Source organism: Equus asinus, chromosome 13 (genome assembly GCF_041296235.1).
Source record: "Equus asinus isolate D_3611 breed Donkey chromosome 13, EquAss-T2T_v2, whole genome shotgun sequence".
Lineage (NCBI taxonomy): Eukaryota > Metazoa > Chordata > Mammalia > Perissodactyla > Equidae > Equus > Equus asinus.
This window is the reverse complement of record NC_091802.1, coordinates 43,961,708-43,987,374: the sequence shown is the minus strand read 5'-3', so window position 1 is coordinate 43,987,374 and position 25,667 is coordinate 43,961,708. Positions and strand designations below refer to the sequence as shown.

Genomic DNA, 25,667 nt, shown 5'->3' with positions numbered 1-25,667 from the left:
AGAGAGAACCCGTCTCTTGAAGGCCCAGGTGTTTCAACTGCTCCTTCCCAAGGCCTTTCTCTGAGATGGCTGATTTAACACTGCTGGTGGGGTTATCAGGTCTGCTGTTTGCTCAGCGTCCTCTATGTGCTGTTCACAGTGAGGCCAGCTTGATCTCCACCTCCGGTGAAATTCCAGAAACTGTAACCTGTACCCCTCATAAACGAGTTCCCTCTTTCAAGTAAACAAGCAAGCAGAGTGTGCCCTAGAGTCAGTCTTGTTCGCTCCTCATTTTCTGTTTGCAAAGACCCTGCAGAGAATTCTGGCCAGGGTCCTGCGGCCCTGGTTGGGGATTATGGGTGGCGCCCTAGTCTCTATGCTGGCTTCTTTTAGGTTTTTCTGTCTGTCACCCATGTGATGGTTGTAACCATACCAGAGAAAGGTGGGCTCCGTTCCTAGGCCATCAGGCTCCCTGAGGGGTAGGAAGATCCTAAACAGTGGTTTGAAATCTCTAAGGCTAGTCCAGGCTGGGAGAGAGAGAACTGTGTGTCCTCTGGAACCCCTGGGTGGTGGCAGACCCCCTGGGAGCAGGGAGCATTGAGGAGTGTGTGGTACATAGGCACACACTCACCCACTTATTCAGCAAATACTTACTGAGCCTCTGTGATGTGCCAGGCACCATTCTAGGTGCTAGGAACGCAGCAGGAAGCAAAGCAAAGTCCCTGTCTTCATGAGACTTATATTCTAGTGTGAGAGACAGGAAATAAGAAAATTAATCCGTAAACGTGTGGTATGAGCAGGTGACAGTAATTGCTATGGAGAACAATAAATCAGGACACGCCAGGGTGGGGAGTGTACTATTTCCTATAGGATCGCCAAGGAAGCCCTCATGAATAAGCTGACCTTGGAGGAGATGTGGCGGGAGGGAGGAAGGCACGAGGCAATCTTTGTGTGTCAAGCAGGGAGAACAAATGCAGAGACCTGTGATGAGAACATACCTGAGGTGTCCGAGGAACCATAGAGACCAGAGTGACTAGAGCAGAGGAGATGGGGAAGGAGGTGGTTAGAGATGAGGTCAGAGTGGTGGAGGGCCTTGTGGGCTGCAGAAAGGACAGTGGCTTTTGCTCTGAGGGAGACAGCAGCCTTTGCAGGGTTTGGGGCAGAGGGACATGGTCTGACTTATCTTTTAAATGGTAGTGTCATCCTGGCTTGTATGCTGAAGGATGGCCAGGGCAGAGAGACCAGTTAGCACGCCATTGCCATGACCCAGGCGAGGGATGACGCTGGGCTGAACTTGTGAGGTAGTGGTGGAGGTGGTGAGACGTGGAAGATTCTAGATATGCCAACAGGATTTGCTGATGGATTGGATGCAGGGTGTGAACGAAAGAAAATCAGAGATAACTCTAAGGTTTTAGCCCAATCAACTGGAAGAATGAAGTTTGCCATTTTATGAGACAAAGAACATTAGGAGAGAGCAGGTTTGGAGTGGGAGAATCAAGAATTCATTTTAGGATGTGTCAAGTTTGAGAAACCTATTAGACATACATGGAGCAGATGGAGATCTGAATCTGAAGTTCAAGGGCAAGGTCCAGGCTGGAGATAAAAATTGGGGCATTGTTGGCATAAAGCCCTGAGTGTGTAAGATCAGCTAGGAAGTGGGTGTTGATAGAGAAGAGCAGAGGACCCAGGACTGAGCTCTGGGGCACTCCAACAGTGAGGGGTCAGCGGAGGAGGAGGAGTGAGTCTAGGTCTGAAGCATGGCCAGTCAGGATGGAGGAGAACCGAGGGCAGTGTCTCGGCAGCCAAGAGAGGGAAGTGCTTCAGGAGGGAAGGAGGGCTCAGCTGTGTCCAGTGATGCTATGGGTCAGGCCAGATGGGGACTGAGGATTGGCCTTTGGATCTGGTGAAAAGGGGAGGCCTGGTGGCCTTCCCAAGTGTAGTTTCTGTGGAATGAGGGGCCAAAAGCCTGATTGGAGCAGGTTCAAGAAGGCCTGGGAGCAGAGGAACTAGAGACAGTTCCAATACTCCTCGGGGGTTTTCTATAAAGGGGACAGAGAAACAGGGTGATAATTAGAGATGTGAGCGGAGTCACGAGAGGTATTTTTAAAGATGGGAGAAATAGCAGCATGTTGTGTGCTGTTGGGAAGGATCTGGGAAAGAAAGGAGAAAACAGCAGCACAGGAGAGGGAGGGAGGCTGCTGGAGAGCCATCCTTGTCCTTGAGTAGGCGGTGGGGGGGACCCCTGCACAAGTGGAGGCTTGGCCTCAGACAGCAGCACAGTCAGTTCAGCCCTGGCGACAGGAGGGAAGTCATGTGTGGGGACAGATGCCGGAAGCAGGGAGTGCAGTGAGGGGCATGTGGAGGTCATCTTTTGAGCGCTTTTATTTTCTCAGTGACATTCAGGAACAAGGTCAGCTGCTGAGGGTGAGGGTGGGATGGAGGCACTCAAAAGATGTTCCCATCCAGCCCACGGCTGGCTTGTATTCTCATGGCAGTCACTCGTCCACACCCACTACAAGACCTCGGGCTCCGGAGGTTTTCTTGGGTGGTAAAGGGACAGGCCCCTTGTCTAAAGTGCTTCTTTTTGCCTCCAGGGCTGTCCAACCCATTCCGGGGTCTCATGAAACTGGGCACCGTGGAGCGGCGGGGGGCGATGGGCATCTGGAAGGAACTCTTCTGCGAGCTCTCCCCGCTGGAGTTCCGCCTCTACCTGAGCGACGAGGAGCGCACCTGCGTGGAGAGCTGTTCCCTGCTGCGCTGTGAGTCTGTGGGGCCGGCCCACAGCGACGGCCGCTTCGAGCTGGTCTTCTCCGGCAAGAGGCTGACCCTGCGTGCCTCTTCCCAGGATGAAGCCGAGGACTGGCTCGACCGAGTGCGCGAGGCCCTGCAGAAGTACCGGCCCCAGCAGGAGGACGAGTGGGTGAACGTCCAGTACCCAGACGAGCCTGAGGACCCCGCAGAGTCCCCCCAGGGTGGCTTCCCTGCCCACTCGGACCTGCTCACAGAGCCTGAAATGCTCCAGAGCTCGCAGTTCAACTGGTCCTCTGCCCAAGTTCCCGAGCCAGACGCCATTAAAGAATCCCTTCTGTACCTCTACGCGGACAGGACCTGGGTGCCCTATATTTTTTCCCTGTCCTTGGAGGCTCTGAAATGCTTCCGCCTGAGAAACAACGAGAAGATGTTAACTGACAGCCATGGAATTGAGACCATCCGAGATATCCTGCCAGACACGAGCCTCGGGGGCCCATCCTTCTTCAAAATCATCACAGCCAAGGCCGTCCTGAAGCTGCAGGCCGGGAATGCTGAGGAGGCTGCCCTGTGGAGGGATCTGGTGCGCAAGGTCCTGGCGTCCTACCTGGAGACGGCCGAGGAGGCAGTGACACTTGGTGGCAGTCTGGATGAAAATTGTCAGGAGGTGCTGAAGTTCGCCACACGGGAGAACGGCTTCCTGCTGCAGTACCTGGTGGCCATCCCCACGGAGAAAGGCCTCGACTCCCAGGGCTGCTTCTGCGCAGGTGCTGACTTGCTGTCCTGCCACCCCCAGCCTGCCAGCCTCTCTCTGCCTCCAGTGGGGTTCCTGGTTTAGCCTTTGCACTCATCCTGGCCTTTCACCATTGCCCCATCCCACCCCTGGGATGTTGCAGCAAATACAGCTTTTCTGCACGTCTGCAGCTCCCCAGCACCCACTGGGGCCAGTGCCCCTGCTTGTGGGAGCCCCTGTCGCCTCCCCCTCCTGCCACCTCCTGCTGAGGGCTGTGGGTGGCAGCTCCGCTGTGTGCTGCTCTCTGCTCAGGGAGTTCCAGGGAGCTCAGCACCCTACCTCCTTTATTGTCATATTCTTTTGGAGCAGGAGCATAGTACCCTTCCAAGTACGCTTGCATGCTTTTGCAGGTGCACTCAATTTTTTAAAATTACAAAAATTGGTTTGTACTACTCAGCACTGTCCAATAGAACTTTCTGTGTTAATGAAGATGTTCTAGATCTGTGCTTTCCATGGTAGCTACAAGCCACATGTGGCTACTAGGTACTTAAAGTGTAGCTATTGTGACTAAGGAACTGAATTTTCAGGGGTTTTTAAAATTTAAATGTATTTAAATGAGCACACATGGCTCATGCCACCATATTGGACAGCACAGCTATATATATTGTTCTGCAACTTGGGTTTTTTCTACTTAATAATACATTATGGGTATTACTCCAAGTCAGTACATTGCTAGATCATTATCATCAAATCTAATTCTTCTGTGCTGGGCACTGGGCCAGATGCTTGATTTGGATTATCTCATTTAATCCTCACAACAAGCCTGTAGGGATCTCTGTTTATAGCCAAGGAAACTGGGTCGCAGGGCTGGTGACTACCTTGTCGCAGGTTCACATAGCTAGTAAGTGGCAGAGCTAGGAGGAGGACCTTGAAGGTCCCAGACCTGTGCTCTCAGCCAGGTCCCCACAGGGCCTCTCCACTCCCCTGTTTTTCAAGGCTGCGTGATGTTCCACTGCTCATGTTCCACTTTTAGCCCTTCTCTCAGTCCAGACACACATCTGCATCACCCTGGGCCCTCTAGGTGAGCTGTGAGGAGGTTGCTCCGCTGCAGAGTGCCAAAGCAAGAGATGTGGCCACAAGCTGAGCCGCACTTTAGGAGCTGTCCCTTCGAGGTGGAGCCTGTGGGACAGGCGGGGAAAGCCTGCTTCAGGCGTCTGGAAGGAAGTGGTCTGCGGTTGGTGCCCTGGGAGGATGGAGAAGCTAGGCAGTGCAGAGCTTCCTGCAGAAAACATCTTCAAGCCCCCATTCACCCTCACCCCCCACCAGCCCCTAACACTCACTTTGCCCTTCAGCCTATGGATGCTGGGCTCAGGGAGGAGGCCAGCCCCCAGGGCTTGTGGGGATGGTCCCCCCCCATGGGTGGGAATGCTGGTGGGGGCAGCTCTCATCGTGCCTGCCACCCGCCAGCCTGCCGGCTGAGCCTGAAACTGGGGAGCCCAGGCTTCCTTTCCGCCCGCAAGCACAGCTCAGTGGGCAGGCAGACGCCGACCACTGACATCTGGCTCGCATTCATAGTTTGCAGGGCCCTTTCAAAACCTTGTCTCATTTAAACTTTGTAATAACCCCACAAAATAGCAAGTGGTAGCTGAATTTTACAGATACTGAAATAGAACCTCGTAAAAATTTGGTGCAGGTCGGGATAGGCAGCCGGTAAGCAGAAGAGCCAGCCCTTCTGGTCCCGAGGCCAGAGGCACTCTTTCCCCTGGCCCTGTGGGAGGCAGGGCGTGTGCTCAGGATTTGAGCCAGGCCTTTGCTTTGCCCTGGGCACACCCCACTCCCACTGCCACTGCCCCCAACTGTGGAGGGTCCACCAGCAGAGGCTCTGAAGCTGGGCCCTGCACCACTGTCCTGAGGTGTCAGGCAGCTCTGGCTTCAAGCTGGCACCGGGCAATAATGTCCCAACTTCCCTGGCTTCCCCCCAACTCCCGGTGGCCGGCCCCGTGTCCCTAGCACCTTCCTTGCTTGCTGAGGCCTAGACTTAGTTGCTTCCATTTCTGGGCCCCAGTGGAGGGGTGGGCCTAGAGGAGGCTGGCTTTGGTGAGCAACAGTGGGAACACTGAACAAAGGCAGCCGGGTGTAAGAGAATGCGGGCTCTAGAACCAAGCCAACCCTAACTGGAATCCCAGCTATGCTGCTTAATCACTGGGGAACCAGGCAGGTTTCCTGACCTCTCTGTGCATCAGTTTTTTCAGCTGTAAAATGGTGATGATAATTCTTGCAATGTTTTGTGGTACAGATTAATCAATGGGCTTGTTTCCAAGTGGTGGACATATGAGTGATGGTTGTTTTGATCTTGTATCCTCCTTTTTTATCTTTATACTTTGCTTAAATAGCAGGCCATCATGTCTTAGTAGCTTCTCTGTTATTCAGGAGCTGACTGTGGCCCCACTGCTGCTCACTCTCCCTCCATCCTTCTCCCCAGGCTGCTCCCGGCAGATCGGCTTCTCATTTGTACGACCCAAGCTCTGTGCCTTCTCTGGCCTCTATTACTGTGACATCTGCCACCAAGACGATGCCTCAGTGATTCCCGCCAGGGTCATCCACAACTGGGACCTCACCAAGCGCCCGGTAAGTCTCGACCCCAGCCAGTGGTAGCCACATAGGACTGCTGAGTGACAGAGGAATGGCCACTCCTCTTTGTTGCTGCTCATCTGTTTGGAGGAGTTTGGCTCCAGGGAAGCCAGGTCACTGGTTCAGGTCCCATGATGTAGGGGAGCTGGCCAAGAAAAAACTGGGTGCTGATCTACTGCCCCTGGGCAGAGCTCTGTTAATGCCTGCCTTGGTCCTCAGGTGGGTTTCTGAGGATGGTTTTCTGCAGCTCCCCATGACTACAGACAAAACTGTTTAAGGCACCAGCATATAGATAGATAGGAAGGATAAATCACATATATAGATGGGTGGATGATTTGGGTGGGTAGATGCATGAGTAGGTGGATGTGCATGGCTGGATGGACGGATGGATGTGTATTGATGGATGGGTGGATGGGGGTACGTGGATGGATAGATAGATGAATGACTGGATGGATAGATGGGTGGATGGATGGACGGATGGATGGGCTGCGTGGCTGGCTGCACTTCCCCTTGGAGCAGTCAGCTTTTTCTGTGCGTTTTTTTACATACACATCTACTTTTTAAAAATTGGTATCATACTGGACTCATATTGCTTTATCATGCTTTGTTCACTTAGTCTTATATCTTGGGTATTTTTTATGTTCACTAAATGTTTTTGAATAAGAATTATTCTAGGATCTTTTAGATTTTCCTCTTCTTCCACTGGGCTTAGCCACTTTTCTAGCTGAGTACCATGAGCAAATTACTTAACTCCCATTTCCTTGTTTCTAAAGGGGCGTTAACAACAGTACGTGTCTCAGGGTTGTGTGAGGACTGAATGAGACGGTACCGCAGTCCCTTCGATGGTCCTTACGTTAGTGCCCTTGCCCTTTCCTGAGGCCTGTCACCTTCTGCCCCTAATTCACTTGGTCAGGGTCTGCCTTAAAGGGCACAAACTTGGCTTTCTGCTAAGACAGACCCAGAAACACAAGGAAGAAGTTGTTTGCTTCTCTCAAGACCCAGGTCTGCCGGCCGTGCAGCCCTTAACACGTGGACATGTCCTCATCAGAGCACAGAGGGTGTGATTCTCAGAATCTCTGCCACCCCAGCCTCCACCCCCTGGGGACAGGAACCCCAAAGACGGCAGCTGCACTTTGACTTTTTTGTTGGCTCCCTTGTCCCCACTCCTGCCCTCAGCGTTAAGTGTTTAACTAATTACATAGAGAAAATTAGGTTTCAAGATCAGTACAAATGCAAAGAACCCTCTGGCCATAAAACACACTCATGATTTACAACACCCGGATACTTCTGTTGAGCCATCTCCTTGTTCATTACTGTCATCCTTGTGCCACTTCCTTTCTCCAACTAGGAAATTACAATACTTCTCTCGGCGTATTTGAGATCAGGAAATGTCCAGCTCTCTCTCAAAGATCCTGGCCTGGTAAAGACAGGGCATTCAGACTAGGAAGTGGCTGCCTCACAGGGTAGGGCCTTACTGCTCACTCTTACCACTCCGGCTAAGCCACTTGAGCGAGGCCTATCTGGCACTTGGCAGGGTGTCAGCCCAGGACTGGGCTTCTTTCTTTGTCCATCCGCTCCATGCCCACAGGGTAGGAGCAGTCCCTGGGGAGCAGGAATCCCCTGCCTGTCCGCAGTGTTTGGCAGTTTGACCCGAGTCACCGGGGCTTTGCCACTGTAGGCTGTAGGGCTGGTACCTCAGGGCTCTGAGAAATGGGAAAAGGGAGAGTTGTCTGTGGGGAGGCGGGAGATGACAGTGGAGCTGGGAGACAGGAGGCCAGAGGCCTCCCCACCCCCACAGTGTCACAGTCTCCCAAGGGCCCTGTTCTATTCCCAACCCTCTAGGGGACAGCTGGGCCACAACAGGCACTCACAGAGTCTGATGGCAACTTCCATTTACTGAGGATATGCTACATGCCAGGAGCTCACATGGATTATCTCTTTCAATCTAAACTCAAAATAATCCCATGAAGTAGGTGCTTTTATTCTCCCCATTTTACAGATGAGGAAACTGAGTCACAGAGAGGTTAAGTAAGTTTCACAAGGTCATACAGCTGGAAGTAGTGGAGCCAGGATTCAAATCCAGCTCTGACTTGAAAGCCTGGCTCCCAGCCACTGTGTGGTGATTGGTAGTGGAGAACATCTCGGCTCCTCCGTCCTTCTCACCTCAGCAAGGAGGAGACCATGAGGGAGAGGGCTTTCTCCTTACCTAGTGAGGTGGCCAAGTGTGTAGAGACAGCACCTCAGTTTAGACCTGGGCTCTGCTTTCCACAGGTGGATTGGATAAGCCACTTTAGCTTCTCGGAGCCTCAGTTTCCTCATCTATAAAATGGGGTGATGACATCTTCCCCATTGGGTTGTACTGAGGATGAAGAATGGATGTGGTTGAGGTCCTTAGCCCAGTGTGTGGCAAACAGCAGGTGCTCAATAATTGGCTTTGGCCGTAGGGTCAGGACTGAGGGTAGCACCTTCGACCCAAGCATCATTCTTGAGAGGCTGAGATTGCGCACTCACCTCCTCACGAGACTTGGGGAGCCACAGCTGGTGCTGCTGCAGAGCTCCCTCGGGAAAGCTCTCGTGGAGCTGTGTCTAGTCTGTAGCTTCCTGTGGTGGGAGCCTGACTCAGAGCAGTCACCTGGTTCCTGAGTCGCCGCGCCGCTGGGGCCCGGTGGGGGTAGGGCAGTGCCTGTTTCCTTTGGGCAGGAAAATGGGGGCTGGGAGGACAGGAAATAGTGGGGAGAGTTAGGCCAGGAGGAGAGGGGCGGTAACCAGAGCAGCCCCCCCTCCCTCCCAGCAGTCGCAGAGGGGCAGCAGCTGTGCCATGGAGGCAGCGTGGGTTTGGGAGTCAGATTAACTGGGTTCAGATCTTGACTTTTATGAGCTGTGGACCTAGGCCAAGTCACTCCATCTCTCTGAACCTCACTATGAACATCTATAAAACGAAGATGGCACCACTTCCCTTGGAGGGTGGTTGCAGGGTAGGGAATGAGTAAATAATACAGTGCCTGGCCCTGAGCTGCTCACCCAATGGCCACTCTGTCCCACCCCCCGCTGCCTGGTGGTGTCCCCAGATCTGCCGGCAGGCCCTGAAGTTCCTGACGCAGATCCGGGCCCAGCCCCTCATCAACCTGCAGCTGGTGAACGCGTCCCTCTATGAGCACGTGGAGCGGATGCGCCTCATTGGAAGGAGCCGGGAGCAGCTGAAGCTTCTGGGGGATTACCTGGGCCTGTGCCGAAGTGGAGCCCTGAAGGAGCTAAGCAAGAGGTGAGCACCCTGGACGCAGACGCGCAGGCACACACACATGGGCCAGTGCCCACGCAAGGTGTCCTCTTGGGAGAAATGCCAGGACTGGACGGAGATCCTCCCATCTCGTTTAGAAAATTATCACATGCTTTCAGAGTGGCTTTTGTTTACATATTCATTCATTCATCTGACAAATAGTTATTAAGAACATACTGTGTGCCCAGCACTGGGCTAGGCGTGTGGGATACAACACTGAGCAAGGTAGACCCGGGCCCACCCTCTTGAAGGAAGGCAGGGGAGTAAGCCAGCACTACACCCTGGGGAGAGGCCGGGAGAGAGGTGGGATGGCTAACCTGGACTGGAGGAGGGCGGAGAGGGGAAGACTTCCCAGAGGAACTGACATCTAAAGTGAGGCCTGAAGAATGAGTAAGAGTGAGAAAGTGGAGGAGAAGCAGGAAAGAGTGTTCCAGATGGAAAGAAAGACATACACAGGCCATGAACAAAGACCCCAATCCTAGAAGGAACCGGGAGAACTTCGGGGGAGTGGGGGGGGAAGTGGACGGGAGAGCGGTGAGGGGAAGGCTGGAGAGGCAAGCGAGGGCTGTGTCGCCCTGGCTCCTCCCTTCCCTGGCCAGTCCTCCCTCCCATCGCTGCTTTGCTGCTGTCCATGGCAGCATCCCTCCCAAATCCTCGGAAGAGGGTGAGGTTGGGGTGGGACCCACAGGATGCCCTTCAAGAAGCTTCTCAGTACCCAGGCCAGGGGGTCTGCTCAGAGTTGGGAGATGACGCTGGACTTCAGCATGGACTTAGAGGATCTTTCTGTGCCGTCATAAACCCCTCCAAGCCCCAGGTCGTGGCCCAGGCTGCCGCCTTCTACGGGGCTGTGCTGGCCTGGGGCCCTCAGGAGCGCAGACCTCAGGCGGAGGAGCTGGTGCCTCCACCCAGGGGGGACTTCGTTGCTGGGTCCTGGAGACCTGGATCAGCTCACAAGTGCCTCCATATTCCCCCTCCAGCCACTCCTCACCACACGGCTGGCAGAGACCACCTGTCTAACGGCTGTGCCTCCTCAGTCCTGGCTCCCGTTCTCCCAGAGCCGCTCCTGCACGGCTCCTCAGGGCCAAGGCGGTGCCCAGTGCAGGTCCACGGAGCTCAAGGAGGGGGCTGCTGCCGGGAGCTCTCTTAGCAAGGGATAGAGGCTGGCCCTCAGGCTTCCAGGGCAGCCGGCTGCGCCCTCGTCCCCTCCACAGGGCCTGGAAGAACAGAAAGCCCTCTGGGGCCACCATGAGGGGCCCTCGAAGGCTGCTTCCCAGGGAGGCTCTGTCCATCTCAATCATCAGCTGGCACCTGGGTCTTCACTCGCTCCCAGCCTTTCTGAGATTCCAGGACCCGGGGCTCCAGAGAGTGCCCTCCCGCCCCCTGGCCAGGGTGGTGAAATTTTGGGTCAGGTGGGACCTCATCACCCTGCCCAGTCGAGGGGTCTCTGCAGACCTGAGTAGGCCAGGTGCCTGCAGGGTGGGTCCTGGGTGACGGCCTCACTCCCTGTCCCCATCCTGCTGAGATTGTTTGGTCACCAGCCTTACCAACCTGTCTGAGCTGACCTGTGCTGGGCACTGAGGGCAGTCCTGCCTTTTTCCTCTGGCCCTGCTGTTCCCATCCTTGGGTGCAGCTCTGCACACCTACTGCGCACCTAGCCTTCAGGAGAGCAGGGCCCACCTTTGGTAGTACCTGCTTAGAAGCAGCGTGGGGCAGGGGAGAGAGCTCAGGGGCAGCCCCTGCCCAGCCCCAGACCTGCTGGGTGACTCAGGGAAGTTTCTTCACTTCTCTGAGCCTCAGCTTTCTTGCCTATAAAATAGGCCAATGATCCCTGTGTTCATGTGGCCTTTTAGAGTTGTGGTGAGGGCCACATGAGGGCTCAGAGTCCCTGATAAGGGACACAGACACATACACTCAGATGGCCCTGGGTCAGCATGGCATGTGCTCTGAGGGATGGCACCTGACCCAGCCTTGTCAGGACCCAGAGGGCCAGGGAAGCTCCCAGAGGAGATGACATCTGAGCGGAGGGTTTGCAGAGTTCTTTTTTCCGCTTAAATAAATGTGTTTCTTCTTTACAAAGAGAGTCAATATTCAAACAGTATGAAAGAATCAAGAGAAAGCTCAGATGGACCCTCCTGCAGCTGGCCCCCATCAGTGCTGCTGGAGCCCAGACCCCGCTCTGTCTGCACATGGGATGACAGGCGTCTCCACACGGCGGCAGCACGGATGGAGTGAACTGGAATTTCCGAAAAGAGCTGAAGAGAAGAGAGGGGAAGGGAAGGCGCTGCTTTCCTGGCCGAGGGGACCATGGCGTGGAGGGGCGGGATGTGGCTCCCAGGACCGTGAGGGGCTCAGTGCTCTGGACTGCGGGTGTGGGGCCAGACTTCGATGGCCCTGCGTGCTGCACCAAAGACGTTTGGATTTTATTCTGCCAGCTGTGCGGAGCCGCTGAAGGGTTTTGAGCACAGGACCATCTGATCAGAGGCTTAGAAAAGACCAGTGGGCAGCACTGGGGCCCAGGGGCCGTGGTCATAATTAGCCCAGGAGGGGAGGAGGCCAGAGTGGAGGCTGAGAGGGCGAGAAGGGTTGAGAAGGACTGGGCAGGCACCAGGTGTAGGTCCCCTTTCTCTCGGGGGACTCAGCCAGAGGGCTGCCACTGGGAAGGAACTCCTGCCTGCCTTCACCCCACAGCAGGACGTTGGCTGCAGGGAGGGCCCTGGGCCTGGCTGGCCCCCAGGGCTTCCGTGACTGTGGACACAGGGCAGATGACAGAGATGGCTCTCCATCCGCATCAGCCCCACCCTTCCTGCAGCTCAGGGACAGTCTGTGCACCACCCGCCCCCTGCGTTTTTCTGGTGATAAATGGCAGCTTCCTGTTCCCAGAAAGCTGGACATTTACCGGGGAAACCAGCGTTGTGAACTGAGTGGCCTGTCGGCGGCATCCTCACCCCGCACAGCACAACGTGGCCTGCCTGGCTGCTTGGTGGAACTCGCCTTTTCTGCCCTGGATCGGGATCCCCTTGGACCATAACTGAGGCCCTGGGATGGGGCATGACCGAGCCCCCATTCCAAATGCCCCAGGGCCTGGCATCATCCTGCCCCCAGACGTCCGGGGCATCCTGGAACAGGTTCCCGAGCTTCCTCAGACACGGAGACTCTCCTCCTGACCCCAGTACCACCCAGACACACAGAGCAACCCAGGCAGGTTTTTGTACCAGGGGAGTTTCTGCAGGTGCTTCCTCTGCTTCCCTCCGGACGTAGCCCTTGGGATCTCTGCTGCTGGGGAGGCGGAAACTAGAGCCGGGTTGGCGGTTGAGCCCTTGTCCTCTGCCTCTCACCCGCCTCTGAAACGGGATCTGCTGTGCTTAGGACATGTCTCAGTTCCTCCCACATGGCACCAAAACTGGAGGCTTGAATGTGTGTCCCTCAGCTAGGCCGGGGGCTGCAGGAGGGCAAAGGCCATGTCCTGTGCATCTCTGTCCCCAGCACTGTCCCTGGTATGTAACAGTGGAAGTAATAACAGCTAACATCTGTAGGAATTCATCGGGTGGATAAGGATGCAGGCTCTGGAATCAGACTCCTGCATTCAATTCCAGCTCTGCCACTTACTAGCTAGCTGTGTGACCACAGGCAAGTTGTTTAACCTCTCTGTGCCTCCATTTCCTCTTCTCAAAATTCGGATTATAATAGTGCCAACCTCTTAGGATTATTGTGAGAATTAAATGAGTGAATATATGTAAAGCTCTTAGTCCAGTTCCTGGTACCAAGTGTTAACTTTCATCATCATCCTCATCATTTTTTTTATAGATAGTTTATTTTTTATACCTTTAAATTTAAAAAGTTTTTTCCTGCTTTATTGAGGTATAAATGACAAAATTGTAAAACTGAAAAGTGTACATCGTGATGATTTGATATATGGATAGATTGTGAAAGGGCTCCTCCCATCTGGTTAATTAACACATCCATCACCTCACTTTACTTATTTACACATATAGGAACATTTAAGTTCTACTCTTAGGAAATGTCAGTTATATAATACGATGTTATTAACTATAGTGGATAATTTTTAATTGTTTACTATGTGCTAGGCACTGTGCCAAATGCTTTAGATAAATTATTTAATCCTGAGAACAGCTCTGTTTCTCAGGTAAGGAAACCTGAGGTTCAGAAAGGTTAAGTAACTTGCCCAATGTGCCATCAGCTAGTCACTTGGAAGCCCAGGTGCCGAGCCCCAAGCCCCGGCTGCTGACCGCTGACTGCCGTTGGGAGGGAGGTGTTTGTGGCTGGTTAGCAGCTGACAGAGTGAGAACACAGCTTGGCCCAGGTCTTGGCAACCCTTCCAGGGAATCTCTTGTGTTTTCTCTGAAGGCTCAGCCACAGGAACTATCTCTTGGAGTCTCCCCACAAGTACAGTGTCGCTGACCTGCAGCAGGTGAGAATGTCCCCCCGCCCGGACCTCCAGAGGGCCCTCATTCCTAGAGGAACCAGAAGTGAGCTGGGGGCTGCAGTTTGCTGAGGCAGGACAGCAGTCTCAGGCTCTCAGCACCTCAGACCAGGGTCCCCCGTCCCACACTTCCTGGGGGAGTGCTGAGCCCTGGCCCCCCGGGAATAAGCCCAGGGGTTCTTCCCTCAGCTGGACTCGTCCCTGGCCTGGAGGGCAGAGGGAGGAAAGGCCACCGGAGTGAGAGTTTGGGACATTTCTTTCCTCGAGGGAGACTGCGGTGGATTGGGGTCTCATCTGTCAAGCCAGTTATCCCCGGTGACCTCCGTCCAGGGGCTGGGCGCCCGCCTTGCTCAGCTTGCTTCGGGCCGTGTACTTGCCCTGTGGGAAGGAGCTTCTCCCCAGCAGGAGTCCTTGAGGCAGGGTGCCGGGAGCGGGGCAGGCCACGCACTACCCGCAGCCTGAGCCTCGGGACAGCTGCCTAACAAGCCTGGCGGCCTGCGCTCGCCCTCCACAGATCGCCGAGGGGACGTATGAAGGATTTCTCAAGGCCCTCATCGAATTCGCCTCCCAGCACGTTTACCACTGCGACCTGTGCACTCAGCGCGGCTTCATCTGCCAGATCTGCCACCACCATGACATTATCTTCCCCTTTGAGTTTGACACCACAGTCAGGTATGTGGGACACCCAGGCAGCCGCTCCACCCCCAACCCCAGTTGGCCCCGATGTCCCAGGGAGGCAGGCCCAGCGCCATTGTGTGGGAACATATTGAACATCCTCTCTGTGCCAGTGCCACTGGCTGGTGAGGTTGTCCAGGGCAGCTGACGCCTGGACAGTCATGGCCAGTTCCATTCCAGCTCAGGGGACAACCTCTGCCTCTACTAAGCATCCGTCTTCCAAGAGAAGAGGCAGCTGCTGGCTCTTTGAGTCGGGGCCTCAGTCTTGTCATCTACAAATGGGTTGAGGAGGGAGGAAGGGAGTTACTGCCCTGGAGTGCTGGCGCAAGGCCCAGCACAGGTGGGCCCCTGGGGGCTGCTGCCTGCCGCTGCCTCTGCTCCTATAATGATCGTTCTTGTCCCCGGTCATCGCATGTTATCAGAAGCCTCTAAATGGAAAAAGGCATCCACCAAGCTGCCGCTCCAACCCGTGTGGGAGCAGAAAACTGAACTGGCGGGGGTGTTAATTCATTTTCAGTAGGTGTCCCCTAGCCTGGATTCAGCCCCCGAACAGATCTGGGACTGAGTTTTTTAAACTCCTGAGTGTCTTAAACACAGGCAAGAAACCATTCCATGAGTTTCAAGCAGCATTTCTAGAGAATGAACAGAGCACAGAGTACGAGCATGCAGGGTGGGACTAGGGGTAAGTGTCGGTGCAGGAACCTTTGGTCCCGGAGTGGAGAGGTGGTGCCTGCGTGCCTCGGGCTGCAGGTAGGACACAGCTTTGCAGTGGGCTCTAGTCAGGAGCACTGGCCGGACTCAGGCCAGGGGTGGCCCCAGCCCACTGGCACCAGCAGCCCTTGCCACTCTCTCCCAGGTGTGGTGAATGCAAGACCGTCTTCCACCAGAGCTGCCAGGCCGTGGTGAAGAAGGGCTGCCCCCGCTGTGCCCGCCGGCGCAAGTACCAAGAGCGGAACACTCTCACCTAAGCCAACCTCCTGTCCCCACCCGGGGCTGCAGGAGCGTCCGCCCAGGCTGCCCTCTCAAGGTGTCACAGCCATCTCCCTTGTCAGGAAGACTCTCGGGTGTGACCAGAGCATGAGTCTGCCAGAGGAAGCCCCGGAGGTCCTTGGTGACATCCCCCAGTGCCCACCCCCACCCGTCTGTCCCAGGGCGGAGGGGGAGCAGAGAGGGGAGCTTTGCACTAGTCAAGCCCCGCTCACCTCCCTGACGGGCACCTCCTCCATTAGGGCTGCTCAGACACTGTGGAGACAAGACCGGGGCGCATTTGCAACCCCACATTCCTGATTAAAAGGTCTAGTTTTTTAAGGTGGGTTCTTTCCCTTCATATTACAACAGAAAATATTTTTTTATTCTTGACCCTACGCAAGTCACCCAAGACGTCCAGGCGTCCTCACCCTGAGTAGACATGCAGGAAGGGCTTGGGCCTGGCCTGCAGGGGGCAGGGGCCCGGGCAGCCAGGCCTCTGCGGGGACAGAGCCCACAGCTGGTCCAGGTGCCTTTCCTCCCCCTCACTGGGTACCCACTGCTGACAGCTCAAGTGCAATGTGCCAAACCACCCGTGGGGCCGGCGGGCTCAGGCCTGAGGACCACTGTCCACCTCTCCCCCTCCTCCTCACCCCCTGCCCCGTGCTCCTCACCTGAAGAGCCCATCCCCCTTCTCCGTGTCACAGCCCCACCTCTGCTGGAGCCTGGGCTCTAGGTCCCCGCAGGAGAAGGGCAATGACTCAGACCAGCACTGTCAGCACTTTGAGCCTTCCTTGGTCCAGGGAAGGGTCGTCATCTTGCCCAGCCCTCAGCCCCTCGCCCTCCTCACTCCCACTACAGGCAGGCAGGCAGGACGCTGCTGCCTGACCAAGCCCTGCTGGGGCAGAGGGAGGCTGGGCCCACAGAGGGCGGAGAGCCCCACACGGTCCTTCCACGAAGAGTGCTGGCCCCACTGCTGAGCCACACAGGGACATGCGTGAGGAGCCGCCCTCGCAGAAGGATGCTCCGCCTTGTTTACAAAGCCATGAATTCACCGTTTCAGTGGACTGGCCCAGGAGGGGCGCCGCCAGAGACTGGGAAGTTTCATTGGAGCAGGATTGCCTTTTGAAGGGGTCTTGGGATGGGGCAGGAGCCTGGAATTGTTTTCAAAGTGATAGTTAGACCTTTGGGGGTTGAGAGGAATCTGGGTGTGATTTCTCTGTTGCCTTGCGCCACCTCTCGGGGATCCTGCAGACCCAGCTCAGCCCTGGGGTCCTCTGGCCCTCCTGTCTGCTCTCAGCTTGGATTGGGGGCCCCAGGTGGAGACTGCCTGTCCCTCCTCTCTCTCGGGGTGATATGGCTGCTGAGTCACCTACCCAGCCCTGTGGAGCTGGATAAGTTGTGCAATAGAAAGAGAAGGAGTAGGAAGGCGGAGGGGGCAAGGGGGCTGCCACAGCTTCGCTGTGCCCATCACAGAAGATGGTGCGCACCTGTGCCCAGCACGTCAACGCCTCCTAAACCAGAAGGTGGATCCTTATGCCCATCCCACCCACCCCATAGCCAGCATTAATGCCTCGCCACAACCGTGGCCTGATTAGAGCCGCAGTTGCCCCGCACCTGCGTTCTTGGGCCTGTGAGTATATTCCGTATTCCAGAGGGTGCCCTAGGGGGCAGCAGAAGCGAGCCCCAGAGGAGCTTGCCCCCCACCCTGGGGTTGGTAGCATTAGAGTTGACCCTCTCCCCATACCAAAAGCTGCTAATGCTTTCAGATGAGTTGATTTTTACTCCCTCACCTCCAATGGAAAGCTGATGAGAACCTCAGTAGTGCCCACACTATTTTTAAAATGTCATTTTATGCAATAAACTGTTTCTTGTGAGGGGCCCTGGCCCTGAGAAGTGCTTTGCAATGTATTGAAGGAACTGCTGCCGGGTGATTTTTGAATGATTTTGCAGTAAAGACCTGATCTTTCTAATCTCTGGTCTCGCTTCTGAATCCTAATGCTGCTGCTGACTGGGCACCCATGGGCCATCCATTACCATCTGAGACGCCACCACTCCCTTGTCAGTCAACCCCTGGGCACAGGGGTAGTGGGGGAGTGGCTAGTGGTAAACACTTGCAGGCAGGGGGCTTGTGTGCCAGGATTGCGCAGGGAGAAGAGGGGAGGTGGGGAGGGAACAATGCTTAGGCTCTATCCCATCCTTGCACTCCTCGGAGTCGTTGGGATAGGATTCGGGGCCTGTGGGGAGGGTTACTCACACACACTCCTACAGAACAACTGAAGCTGATGCCTGAAATTCCACCATGGTGGCTTTTTTCCTGTGCCTTAAATGTCGAAGCACAGTCCCCTGACACTGGAACGCGTGAGACCTCAGGACTGTATTTTCCACTGTGTTATCCAGGGCAAGAGAAGGGGCTCAGCAGGGCCAGGCTGTTTGAGAAGACCTAGTCAGGGATCATGGTTTTAGGGCTCAAAGTGGACTCTACTTTGCGGCCAGCCTTCCTCTCAAGTTCTAGGAGAAGCCCAGGAGGCCACAGGGGGAAGGCGATCACTGCCCACTGTAAGGACAGAAGAAGGAAACAGACTAATTCTCAGGAAAATGGGACTGAAAGACATTCAGGTGTGCAGTTTCCTGTCCTTGAAGATGCCTTTCAGCCCACAAGGGAGCATCCAGTTTCCCTCAAGGGCCTCACCTCCGGGGGGGGGGTGGGGGGGGGGGGCGGCAGTCAGTGGCGGGCTCCAGGAAGATGAGGGGAACCCAGTTGGAGTGTTGGGGAGAGACAAGCCCAGGGGAGGGCCCGGGCGCATGACCTGGGTGCTGCCCTGCCTCTGGAATTGGTGCCTCCATCCTCAGCAAGGTGCCTGAGGACACAAGTCCCCGCCCCCTCCTGCCTAAAGGAGGGGGGAGACCTCAATCCAGCCCCAAAGAGGAGGACCGCTCATGTCATAAGAAAAGGAGAGATAATAATAACTAATGTATGTCCTTATAACAATAACGTGGTAATAACAATATATTGTGCTTAGCGCATCTCATTTAATCTCAACAATCAACAGTGAAGTAGGTGTTACTGTCCCCTTTACAGGAAAAAAAACTGAGATACCCAGATAACGTGAGGATCTTGAGTCCAGCCAGGATGTTGAGGTGGGCAGGGGGCACAGAACCAAGCAGTGGGAGGGATGTCTGGCCAGAGGTTGGTGAGGAGGCTCCCTCCCCCCTCCCCCCACCATCCTGGCCCTGCTGCCTCCACCTCCGGGAGACAACCAGGTGTGGCCCAGGATCCCGGGAGGTGCTGGGGGAGAGGGTGGCGTCTCTGCTCCTGGGGCGCTGGCCCGGCCCAGAGGGGACAGGAAGCCAGGACACCGGGGATTGTCTCTCGCAGCCGCAGCCCAGCCCCAGCCCGGGAGGAAGTTCTGCCGGGCGCTCTCGGCTGGTGCCTCCCTCGCTATATTGTTGAACAGGAAACAAGGCAGCGCGGGAGCTGGGCGGTGGAGGAGGGAGCGCCGGACGCCAAGCCCACGCGCGCCTGTCGGGACAAGTGGAGGCGAGATCAGCGAGCAGACACCCAGAGGTGCCGGGGCCGGGCCGGACAGAGAGGAGGGTGCTGAGCTGGGGGGGAGGGTGCCGCAGGTGGCGGGTCCTCACCAGGGAGCACCGCGCGCCTGCTCCCCTTCGCACCGCGCTGGGGCGGGAGCTGCGCGGGCCCGATCCCCCAGCCCCGGGAGGAGGGTGGAGGCGAAGGGCTGCCCTCCGTCTGGGGGCGGGAAGGGCCCAGGCCCAGGTCCCCATGCCGACCCAAGCGTTGGAGCCGCTGTGGCTCGCGTCGCCCGGGCAGTGGACCCAGGGTACCTCCTGGCGACCGGTCCGTCCCAGCGCTCCAGGGATCCTCCCCCCTCCTCCCATCCCTCCTCTTCTCTTCGCTCCGCCAGGGTCGGGGAAGGAGCCGAGGCGCGGGTCCCCGCCCCACCGAGCCCGAGACTCTGCGCTCCGGTGGGCGTCCCTACCGTGGGAACCCCGCTCCGAGTTTTTCCAGGCCCTCCGTGCTACGCCCGGAAAGGGCCTTGGGAGGGCGGAGGTGGGCCCGGAGCGGGTAGCGCCTGCAATCCGGCTGGAAAGGGCTCGTAGGTGGTGATTCAGGGTGCAAACGGCCTCACTCGGATTGGGAACGCCCGGACGAGACACGGCGCCCGGCTCGAGCAGTCCCAGAGCAGCGCATCCGGGGGGCGCAGAGGCTCGCGGACGACAAATCCCGCGTGGTGGGGGCGGGGCGGGCGTGGGCGGGACCCTACCGTCTCCCGACTCTGCTCGCAACCTGCCTGCGCCCCTTAAGTCGCAGCCCTCCTTGCCCCTGCCCCCTCCCTCATGCCTTCTTTCTCTCCCGGCTCCGCCCCCAATGTCCCCAACGGCCCAGGCCGACTCTTTTAGGCTCCTCCTCACCCCTCCCAGACACAGCTACTTTGGGGGTTGGGGACAGCCCTCCTGAGTGTCTCCTTCTCTCTTTTCTCCCCTTGCCAGCTCCCGCTCCCCGGGGTTTCTCCAGCCCAGCCCTTGGAAGCCCCGCCCAAGGAGATGGCAGGGACCTAACTCGCATCCATCCACCGGCTCCGCCCAGCCAGCCCATGGGCTCCGAGGCCGCCCAGCCAACGTGAGTGCGCCGCGGGGGTCCAGAGGAAGGCGGAGAGGAGGGGTGTCCTCCCTGGGGCTTGTTGGCTTAGCTCCAAGCAGCTCGCCGACCCCGCCTCCAGGGCCCAGGGTGCTCAGTAACTCAGTTTACGTCCCTTCCCCCGTCGAGGAAAGACAGCTTAAGAAAGTAGAGAGAGCGCTGTGCGCCCGCGGCTGGACCCTGTTCCTCGCGTCCCTCAGTGTCAGCAAGCGGCCGAGCTCCCGGTGCTGGCCCCGGGCCACCGTTGTGGGGCAGGAGGTGTGGAGGGACCAGCCACTTCCAGAGGAGGCCACCAATTCCTGGCTTTGATGAGGGACACAGGCAGATTTAGTTAGGCTCTGACCCTCCCCCGACACACCAGGAGCCAGGCTAAGCCGGCAGGGAGGGGGGTGAGAGGTGGTAACCACTCCAGGAGAGCTTTGGGGGCCCCTGAGGACACCGCACGGGTAGTCGCTGTGAACGTGCATTCTCTACGGGCCACTTTCATGGGGCAATGTGGAGATCACAGAGCAGGTGGACAGGCCCGAGATCCGAGCCTCTCTCGGGAGGTGGGGGTGGGAGCTGGAGAACAGGGGGCGGTGCGGGCCGGTCTGGGCGGGCCAGGCTCCGGGTTCATGCCTGTGGTGGAGCCGCTGGGGAAGGAAAGAGAAACCAAGAAAACCGGTTCCCCGGCCTTGGCAGTCGTGGGCCCTTACGCCAAGGCCCTTGGACTAATCGGGACAGGGGCACTCCCAGGGTAGAGCGGCGCGGGGGCCCCTCCCAGAGCCTGCACACCCCAACCCCTGACCCCGCGGGCCCGGGCGCAAACGCCTGGAGGGAAGAGGCGCTGTGGACGCGGATTCCCTGAGGGCTGGAGGCATGGGGCGGAGGCGGGGCGGCGGAATGGGCTGTTCTTCCCACTTCACAGACAGGGAAACTGAGGTTCCATTTAGGCAAATGTGGTGTCGACTTTTTCGAGGGCAATCACTCCAGATCTTTGAGCCAAGGCTTCTCTCGCTGTAAAGTTGGACCAGTATTACCCACAATCTCCCCATTAAGGCGTTGAAGCAAGGCTCAAATCTTATCATCAGTGCCACAGAATGAAAAGGTTGTCATAATTCCATCACTGAGCGTAAGAATGGGAACCTTCGAGATTATTTTATCCAAGTCCCCCGTTTTAAAGATAGGAAAACTGAGGCCGGAACGCACCGGACGAGTGCAGCATCGAGACTCGAACCCAGCTCATCCATCCCCCTCGCGCGATACGCTTCCCGGCCTCCGCTGCCCTGACATCCTTGCCCCTCCTCCTGTTGCCCACAGGGAAACGCCGCGGCGGCCGCGATGGCGGCGGACGTCGAGGGAGACGTGTACGTGCTGGTGGAGCATCCCTTCGAGTACACGGGCAAGGACGGGCGCCGCATCGCCATCCAGCCCAACGAGCGCTACCGGCTGCTGCGCCGCAGCACGGAGCACTGGTGGCATGTTCGGCGCGAGCCGGGCGGCCGCCCCTTCTACCTGCCCGCGCAGTACGTGCGCGAGCTGCCGGCGCTCGGCGACCCTGCCGCCGCCCCGCCGCCCACGCCCCAGCCGGGCCCCTCAGCCCCGGAGCCGCTCTCCTACGACTACCGCTTCGTGAGCGCCTCTGCGCCCGCGGGCCCCGACGGCGCGCCCGCCGAGCCCCGGGGCCGGGTGAGCTCCCTGTGCGGCCCTGCGCGGCGCGGCGCCGCGACCCAGCGCAGCAGCCTGACGCCCGGCCTGCCCGCCTGCCTGTACACGCGGCCCGCGGCGCCCGTGCGGCCCGCGCAGTCCCTGGACGACCTGGCGCGCGCCGCCGCCGCGCCACCCGCGGGCCTGCTCGGGAGCGCGGGCAGCTTCAAGGCCTGCAGCGTGGCGGGCTCCTGGGTGTGCCCGCGGCCCCTGGCGCGCAGCGACTCGGAGAACGTCTACGAGGCCATCCAGGACGTGCGCGGCGCGCCGCGGCACGAGCGTCCGGAGCAGGTACGCCGCGGGGAGCGGGGAGACCGGGGGGCCTGTGCGCGCTCCGAGCCGGGGCGCTCCGAGCCCCCCTGGGCTTAGAGGCCGGCTCGACGCGGAGCAGCGTGTCCGCCGACTTGGGACGAGCGCCCCTCACGCCGAGCCTCCCTTTCCTCAAGCTCGGCGCGCGAGTGGTACAGGCTCACAATTTCTTATCTGCGCTTCCGAAATGCCAAAGCTCCCTGGAGCTCAAGGGTTTTTCGTAACGCAGTTGGCGGCAGAATTTGTCAGGAACCAATGTGAGGCCTTGGACGGCCTTCATTTATCCCATTTAGTGTGAATAGTCATGGTTTGCTGCAGAAGTGCCAATAAACCTGCTTACAGTGTGCTGCCGCGGGCCTGGGGAGGGGCGTCACGTCTCCTGGGGCAGGTGTGTGCGTCTAAAATCAGAACCATGCCGAAACGCGCCTGGTGTGCAGTAGCGGATCGTGGCCCCGCGGCCGGCTCTCCCTGCCTCCCTTTCTCACGGGAGTTTGGAGAGTCAGATGAGATAATGGATGTGAAAGTCGGGAGTCTGCTTCCCTTTTAGCTGCTTCCAACATTTCAGTTCCTTTTTAAACTTTTGAGGGGTTTCTTTCAGAAAGAAGTCCAGTTCGAGGGAGGGCGTTCCTTTTGCGTCAGAACCCTGTATGTAAATTTGGGAAATCGAAACAGAGCACGTTTTTAAAACATCCTCAGAATCCTTCGGGCGGCCCTGACGTCTTCAACTTTAGGAACTTTTCAGGGAGAGGCAGCCGGTTGGGGAGGCAGTGGGGGCGCACAGACCCCCTTCTGACATCTGCCACCGGCTGTGTAATTGTGGGCAATTCACTTCCTCTCTCAGGGTCTCAGTTTGTCGTTTAGCCCGAAGGGGAGGGTGGATGGATGGCCCCTGAAGCTCGCGAATCTCTGATTTCTCTTTTTGTACTTAATGTAATTGACAATAATCGTTGATGCCTGCGACGTGCCAGGACTGCGTCTGGGATGCCCAGAGGAAGGATGCTGTCCGTCCGCGAGCTCAGGGGTCTTCGCACCGTTATGGTGCAGAGAGTTCAGGATTTGAGGCTACAAAGACTCGAATTTGATTCTGCTGGGTCACCTGCCAGCTGCTGACGAGCCACTTAATTCCCCCAGCCCCGATGACCTCGTGTATAAACTCAAGATAATACCTCAGGATTAGGGTTGCTGCGCACCTTCAACGAGGCGAGGCGTGGAAGCGCCTGGGTCGTAGTGGGCGGTGCACCTAGACTGGCTGGGGTCCCAACTGGGTGTCCTTCGCTCCAAGTCTGCGCCGCCTTCGCTCCGCCTTTTGCAGGGGGCAGTCGCCCCCCTGTGGCCATGGCGGAGAACAGCATTCGGCGATCAGGCACGGGGACGGGGACCCAGACCCATCCGAGCGGGCGAAGGTGGGGAAGTCCTTGTGCTCCGCGCGCCTGCCAGCCGGTCAGACAGCTTCTCCCGATTGGACGGCTGGATGCCAGCGCTCCTCCCCGCGGCGCCCCTCCGTTTCCTGGGCAGCCTCCCGGCGCGCACTCCGGGGTCCCTCCACATTTTCTGTCCTGGTGATGGTGGGAGTGTGTGTCTGCGCCTTGGAGGTGCGCTCCTCGCTCCTCGAAGTGGGGAACTAGCCTTGCCCTCTGAACCCCCGCGCCCAGCACAGGGTCTGACCCAGAGCGTGTGCAAAGTGTGTATTGAAGAGGGACGGGGAGCCACAGCCCGCTTACTCATGAGCCGCGGCTCTGCAGGTCTACCCAAGGGCCTCCACCCCAGAGCCCAGGGCAGAGGTGAAAAAAGAAGGGAGAAAAGAACCCCAGATCCGGGTACCTCGTGAGAAGAGAAATCACCTCAGCAGCCAGGTCACTGCCAGGTGGTGTCTTTGCCCCTCCTCCCTCCAGCTCCCAGCAGTGACCATAGTGTGGGATGGGGGGACACAGGTGATAGTGGGGATGGTGCTTGCACAGGGAGGACCTGGGACACCTGCCAGAGGTCTGGGTATTGGCCGAGGGGCTCTGCCTGGTCCCACTTCTGGCCCTAATTCACTGTGTGACCTAATGTCACTGTGTGACAAGTGGCTTAGCGTCTCTGGTCCTGTCTCCTCCCCTGTGTAATGGGTATAATGGCACCCTCCCCATGAAGTGCTTTATTCAAGTGTCAGCTGTGGGTCCCTCTGACATCCCAGCCCCACAAACTCCAGGGGTGGGGAGTTGGTTCCGTCCTGGGAAGGAAACCCCACTGTGCTCTCAGTTGTCCAAGGTGGTGGCAATTAGAGAAGGAATTTCCTGAAAGGTGAGCCCCCTCCTTAGAGGCGGCAGGAGGAGCAGGTCCCAGCAGCCCCTCTGCTCACTCGTCACTAAGCAGGAACTGACTGAAGACCTGCCAAGTGCCGGGTGAACCTTCAGATGTAAAGGTGACTGAGGCACAGCCCCAGCCCTGGGGGCTCACTGTCTGGGACAGGAAGCTGGCAGGAGGGGACAGCATGGCACATGCCACCGTCTGTGATGGAGCTGCACTTGGGGGCCGGGGGCCGTGGTGCATGGGCAGAGGTGGAGGTGTGAGAAGATGTGGCACCTTTGGGGCCTTGCAGCCCCACCCTCACCCTGTGCAGCTACGGCTCAGGAATGGGGGCTCGGGGGTGGGAGCAGGTGGGGCCAGGCCCAGTGGGGCCTCCTGGGCTCTGGCCCACGGGCTTCATCCTGCAGCCACTGGAAGGCACTCAGCAGAGAAGGGAGTGGGGTTGAGAAAAGGCCCCTGTGGCTGAGGCTTCGAGAATGGCCGAGGACCTTGTTGGCCTCCCAGGCATGCGCTGATGATGGGAGATTTGGGAGGCAGACTCATGGGGACCTGGTGGCTGATGGGCTGAGGGGGGTGGGAGGGAAATCAGGAGGCGCTCCAGGCTCCCAGTTTGCACACCTGGGCGGATAGCGTGCTGTTTACCACGGGCATGACTGGGGCGGGGAGGCAAGGAAGGAGGCTGAGCCTGCTGTGGCCAACCTGGGTCTGCCACCCAGGAGAACGCCCGCAGTGTGTGACGGTGGGGCCGTGGGTGTGGAGAGAGTGTGGATGTGGGAACAGGAGCGCCTGAGACAGGCTGGGGGCCACCACATGGAGGTGACAGGCAAAGGGAGGAGAGAGGAGCCGAGAGGAAGGAACAGTCAGGGAACAAGGAGGAAAAGCAGGAGAGTGCTAGCCCAGAAGCTGAGGAGAAGTATCCAGAAGAAAGGGGAAGTGAGATAAAGACCATCAAACATTTATCAGAAGGGGCCACCAGAAGGTCAGCGGCCACCTTATCAGAAGCTGGTCAAGGAGGTTGCTGAAGGCAGAGGGCAGGAGGTCAGAGGAGTGAAGGCGAGGATGTGGGCTGAGAGTGTAGACAACTTCCAGAAGCTTGGCAGGGAAGGGAGAGACGCTGTGTGGCCGGAGGCCAGTGCGGGGTCCAGGGCGAACCCCAAATCTAAGGGGATGGGCAGGAGCGGAGGAGGCTGAGGATGGTGAGGAAGTGGGGGATGAGATGGGGTCCAGGGAGAGGGAGGGAGGGAGGGGCCCATGCAGAGGGGGAGGGACCGGC

General features: G+C 57.7%; 2 protein-coding genes across 7 annotated transcripts in view; both read left to right on the top strand.

Moving 5' to 3' along the window:
* Positions 1-17,423, top strand: part of PLEKHM1 (pleckstrin homology and RUN domain containing M1) — a 46,388-nt gene extending 28,965 nt beyond the window's left edge. For 3 of the 4 annotated variants that reach the window (XM_014849415.3, XM_044745800.2, XM_044745802.2), the window contains 6 exons: positions 2,574-3,494; positions 5,943-6,088; positions 9,160-9,353; positions 13,734-13,797; positions 14,324-14,481; positions 15,341-17,423. In XM_014849415.3, coding sequence (XP_014704901.3) covers positions 2,574-3,494; positions 5,943-6,088; positions 9,160-9,353; positions 13,734-13,797; positions 14,324-14,481; positions 15,341-15,452 — 1,595 coding nt within the window. In that variant the 3' untranslated portion in view covers positions 15,453-17,423. Of the gene's footprint in view, positions 1-2,573; positions 3,495-5,942; positions 6,089-9,159; positions 9,354-11,445; positions 13,134-13,733; positions 13,798-14,323; positions 14,482-15,340 lie in introns of those variants that run through there. The other variant, XM_044745803.2, reaches the window with a different exon arrangement.
* A 1,048-nt stretch (positions 17,424-18,471) lies between these two features.
* The window catches only part of ARHGAP27 (Rho GTPase activating protein 27), a 31,853-nt gene continuing 24,657 nt past the window's right edge, over positions 18,472-25,667 (top strand). The window contains exons 1-3 of one of the 3 annotated variants that reach the window (XM_044745804.2): positions 18,472-19,018; positions 19,963-20,092; positions 21,410-22,087. In XM_044745804.2, coding sequence (XP_044601739.2) covers positions 18,627-19,018; positions 19,963-20,092; positions 21,410-22,087 — 1,200 coding nt within the window. In that variant the 5' untranslated portion in view covers positions 18,472-18,626. Of the gene's footprint in view, positions 19,049-19,962; positions 20,093-21,409; positions 22,088-25,667 lie in introns of those variants that run through there. The other 2 variants (XM_070483397.1, XM_070483398.1) reach the window with 2 other exon arrangements.